The sequence below is a fragment of the Zea mays genome, chromosome 2 (genome assembly GCF_902167145.1).
Source record: "Zea mays cultivar B73 chromosome 2, Zm-B73-REFERENCE-NAM-5.0, whole genome shotgun sequence".
Lineage (NCBI taxonomy): Eukaryota > Viridiplantae > Streptophyta > Magnoliopsida > Poales > Poaceae > Zea > Zea mays.
The window spans coordinates 5,495,524-5,499,840 of NC_050097.1; the positions used below are offsets into that span (position 1 = coordinate 5,495,524).

The 4,317-nt window shown below is 49.9% G+C and overlaps 1 protein-coding gene across 1 annotated transcript; it reads left to right on the top strand.

Annotated features, from left to right (window-relative positions):
• Positions 1-324: 324 nt before the first annotated feature.
• On the top strand, positions 325-3,905 carry LOC100037824 (cysteine protease component of protease-inhibitor complex). The gene is made up of 5 exons (NM_001112523.2): positions 325-892; positions 2,088-2,323; positions 2,422-2,562; positions 3,133-3,582; positions 3,688-3,905. Exons 1-5 carry the CDS (start codon positions 424-426, stop codon positions 3,796-3,798), a joined length of 1,407 nt encoding a protein of 468 aa, NP_001105993.2. The 5' UTR covers positions 325-423; the 3' UTR covers positions 3,799-3,905.
• The last annotated feature ends 412 nt before the right edge of the window (positions 3,906-4,317 follow it).

The following is a 4,317-nucleotide window of genomic DNA, read 5'->3' on the forward strand; positions in this document are numbered from 1 at the left end:
GTAGGCACGCATTTCACAGCAACACGCCTTTTACAAATCCGATCCAATCCAACCTGCCCACGTCCGCGCCACCTCCACGACCCCACGACTAATAAAAAAACCAACCGAAAATATCGTACTGGCGAGTGGTCCGGGTGTGAATGAATTAGACAACATTTTCAAATTTTAAAATAGAAAAGCGACGGGGAAAGGGTAGGAAGAAAAAAAGAGAAAAAAAAACGCCGGAGGCCGGAGGGATCACGGAATCTGAGCCCACCACTCCCCCGCCCCCACTTGTATAAAGCGACCCCGATACCAGCCCGTCATGGGAAGAAAAGGAAGGAAGAAGGGCCTCCTGTATCCTCTCACTTCCCTCAGTCCTCGTCCGTCTGCTCCCTCCTCTCTCTACCTAGCTCTAGCTAGCCTTCCTGTAGCGCGGCAGAGATGGCTGCCCCTGCCTCCACCACGGCGGCGGCGGCGGCAGCGCTGCTGCTGCTGCTCCTCCTGTCGCTCGCCGCGGCGGCGGACATGTCGATCGTGTCCTACGGGGAGCGCAGCGACGAGGAGGCGCGGCGGATGTACGCGGAGTGGATGGCGGCGCACGGCCGGACCTACAACGCCGTCGGCGAGGAGGAGCGGCGGTACCAGGTGTTCCGGGACAACCTCCGCTACATCGACGCGCACAACGCCGCCGCCGACGCGGGCGTCCACTCCTTCCGCCTCGGCCTCAACCGCTTCGCCGACCTCACCAACGACGAGTACCGCGCCACCTACCTCGGCGCCAGGACCAGGCCGCAGAGGGAGAGGAAGCTCGGCGCCAGGTACCACGCCGCCGACAACGAGGACCTGCCGGAGTCCGTCGACTGGAGGGCCAAGGGCGCCGTCGCCGAGGTCAAGGACCAGGGCAGCTGCGGTAAAGGAGCTTCCATACCAATCTCCGCCCTCTTCCTCTCTCTTTTTTTTATTACTATACTCCTGCTGAAATAAAGCTGACCTGCTTAGTAACTCTAGCTAGAACATGGGAAGCTTCTCCAGCCGTGTCCATCCGCAACTTGCAGTAGTTTTTATTGCTATCCACATGAGCAGAATAAAAGAGTCGGGGATTTGTATCTTCTACGGTTGTACCTGAAAGGTCAACGCTCAGCGGCAAGCTTCACGTTCTGCAATTCCGTTAGTCGTGCGTCCAGAATGGGTGGGAGGTTGCAGAGATGGCACGCTTTTGAATCTGAACTCCATAGATAGATAGACACGCTAATTGACAAATAAAATCGTTTTAAATCAAAATATTCGATTTGGGTACAGCTTTGTTTCGGTTCTACACCTAGTTTTATGGGTTCTGTGACTTCTGGGGTAGGAGTTGTTTGGATCTCGGACTAAACTTTAGTCCGGGTCACATCCGATGTTTGCATTTCGATTAGAATGATTAAACATGAGTTTATTATAAAACTAATTGCATAAACAGTGACTGATTCGTGAAATGGATCTATTAAACCTAATTAATTTGTGGTTATCATATGTTTACTGTAGCATTCACGTAGGTAAATCATGGATTAATTAGAATAGATTCCATCTTGTGAATTTGCTATGGTTTATACAATTATTTTTATATAATTATATTATCTTTATTGTCTTGCGTGAAACGGGACATACACTATGTAAGTAGGTTCACCGAACATGGACATCACTTTGCTCCCTTGTGAACTCCAGTCTCCAATGGGGCAGTGACCCTGCTGGAAGGAGCAACCAAGAAATATATTGCACTAATAGCAGTCGCTGTCTAGCTGACAAGGCGGTTGGATTTCTCCTCTGGACAGGCTCACTTCATGATTCCAGCTAGTAGCTCACTTTCATCACGGCTCTTGTGAACATTTCACGTTGTATTGGTCCCCTGCCTCCCTCGCCAATGCCATCCATTCATCACCACAAATTTCTTTCTCTTGAATAAAATATGCTACGCCCATAAAGATATTTTCCACTCTATTGTGGGTAGCTTTCACTCTTTTGGTTTTATAGCTATGTGCTGTTACTCGGCTGCCTTTTTTAATTGATATGCGGGATTTAACAATGATACTGATGGTTTATTGACATTGAAATCTGATCTCTTTCAGGGAGCTGTTGGGCTTTCTCAACAATAGCAGCTGTGGAAGGCATCAACCAGATTGTTACAGGCGACTTGATCTCCTTGTCTGAACAAGAGCTTGTCGACTGTGACACTTCGTACAATCAGGGGTGCAATGGAGGTCTGATGGACTATGCATTTGAGTTCATCATCAACAATGGCGGAATCGACACCGAGAAGGATTACCCTTACAAGGGCACGGACGGACGGTGTGATGTCAACAGGGTATTTTTTGCTTCCATAGTTTTTCCTTGATTTTCCAAAGACCAGCAGCGTCATTTTTACTTACTGCTGATCTTGTGTGTTGGGTCCATCTATTGCAGAAAAACGCGAAGGTTGTCACTATTGACAGCTACGAAGATGTACCAGCGAACGATGAGAAGAGTCTGCAGAAGGCAGTTGCAAACCAGCCTGTCAGTGTCGCAATTGAGGCTGCTGGCACAGCATTTCAGCTCTACAGCTCGGTAATTGGCGCTCACCTTGCTGCTGGGTTCATCTGTGGACCATTTGGTTAAAGTCCGAGATGAATGATTCAATCATCTAGTGTTTGATTATTAGTTGGTGGCCATGAAAGAAATAAAATCCATCTGCCTTGAACAAGACATGCCCATGTTAGGTCGAGGTCACCTAATTGCTTTAAAATTGTCTCTTTCATATCGCTTTACTCAAGATTATTTTCTCTGGAAAGAATGATTCTGTTGTCACCCTGCAAGCTGCAACTGTTACACACCATACCCCTGACCTAGTTTACTTCGATCCAGACTATATATTTAGCAACTTTTACAGTACGATAGTCCTTCAGTGCCCCACCACTGAATCATGCTCCCTTGTTTTTCTCAAAGACTATCCTGCCACTTCCTGTGAAGCACTTTTAATGGTATACAACTTTGATGTGTTTCTGTGAGGCCTTTTGGAAAGACGTGCTTTGGTAATATAGCGGCGTGAGCTATCCTCCACTAATTAATAATTATCATTTCAACTCCATGAATCATCTGCCTTTGTACTGGTGACTAATTATCGTTTCCTGGCCTCAGGGTATCTTCACTGGAAGCTGTGGAACAGCGCTGGACCATGGTGTCACGGCCGTCGGCTACGGGACAGAGAACGGCAAGGACTACTGGATCGTGAAGAACTCATGGGGCAGCAGCTGGGGCGAGTCCGGGTACGTGAGGATGGAGCGCAACATCAAGGCGTCCAGCGGCAAGTGCGGTATCGCGGTTGAGCCGTCATACCCGTTGAAGGAGGGCGCCAACCCGCCGAACCCTGGCCCCAGCCCGCCGTCCCCGACCCCGGCGCCCGCCGTGTGCGACAACTACTACTCGTGCCCTGACAGCACCACCTGCTGCTGCATCTACGAGTACGGCAAGTACTGCTTCGCCTGGGGCTGCTGCCCGCTCGAGGGCGCCACCTGCTGCGACGATCACTACAGCTGCTGCCCCCATGACTACCCCATCTGCAACGTCAGGCAGGGAACCTGCCTCATGGTAAATGCTCGGCCCATCTCGTGATCTTCTTCAGTTAGCTACGGAGATAACTGCCAGTTTCTTTCGTCTGATCTCTAACCGGCAAATTCGCTGCTTGACGAACAGGGCAAGGACAGCCCACTGTCACTGTCAGTGAAGGCTACGAAGCGAACCCTGGCCAAGCCGCACTGGGCTTTCTCCGGCAACACAGCTGACGGAATGAAGAGCAGCGCATGAGAAAACGCAGCGTGGCATTAGGTCGTCAGCAACCTGGGTGGTCGATTAGAGCCCCTGCGTGGGAAATGGTCACCTGGCCCCCTGATTGACGACGGAAGCATGGCTCGGCGGCCGCTATCTACCTATATCGATTTTAGTAGGTACTCACTCCTGTACATAAACCCTGCAGAAAAAAAGAGGGTTCAGTTGTTTATGGAACCCTGGCAAATTTGCTTTCGCGCACAATGTAAAACTCAGCTAAGCTCCCCGGCGTAGCTCGACACAGCTGCGATCTATTATTATTTGATGTAATGGGGACTGATATTGCAACGACCAGCAATGTTATACTACATTCATTTTCTTGGACGCGCTCTGTTATGTGTCGGCGGTGATACCCTCTGATGGTTTTTGTATTTGGTTCTTTTACTAACGGAGAGTGGACAATAGATTCTAGCTTCATTGCATCACATCAGTGGCAGCAGATACCAGCACGAGTGCACGAGTTACACGAGCCCAAGAGGCCAGCCAACTGTTGGAGGT

Coding starts and splice junctions, on each gene's coding strand:
- LOC100037824 (NM_001112523.2), top strand. CDS start 424: ATGGCTGCCCCTGCCTCCACCACGGCGGCGGCGGCGGCAGCGCTGCTG. Junction 2,324..2,421: donor GACGGTGTGATGTCAACAGG/GTATTTTTTGCT, acceptor CATCTATTGCAG/AAAAACGCGAAGGTTGTCAC. Junction 2,563..3,132: donor CATTTCAGCTCTACAGCTCG/GTAATTGGCGCT, acceptor TCCTGGCCTCAG/GGTATCTTCACTGGAAGCTG.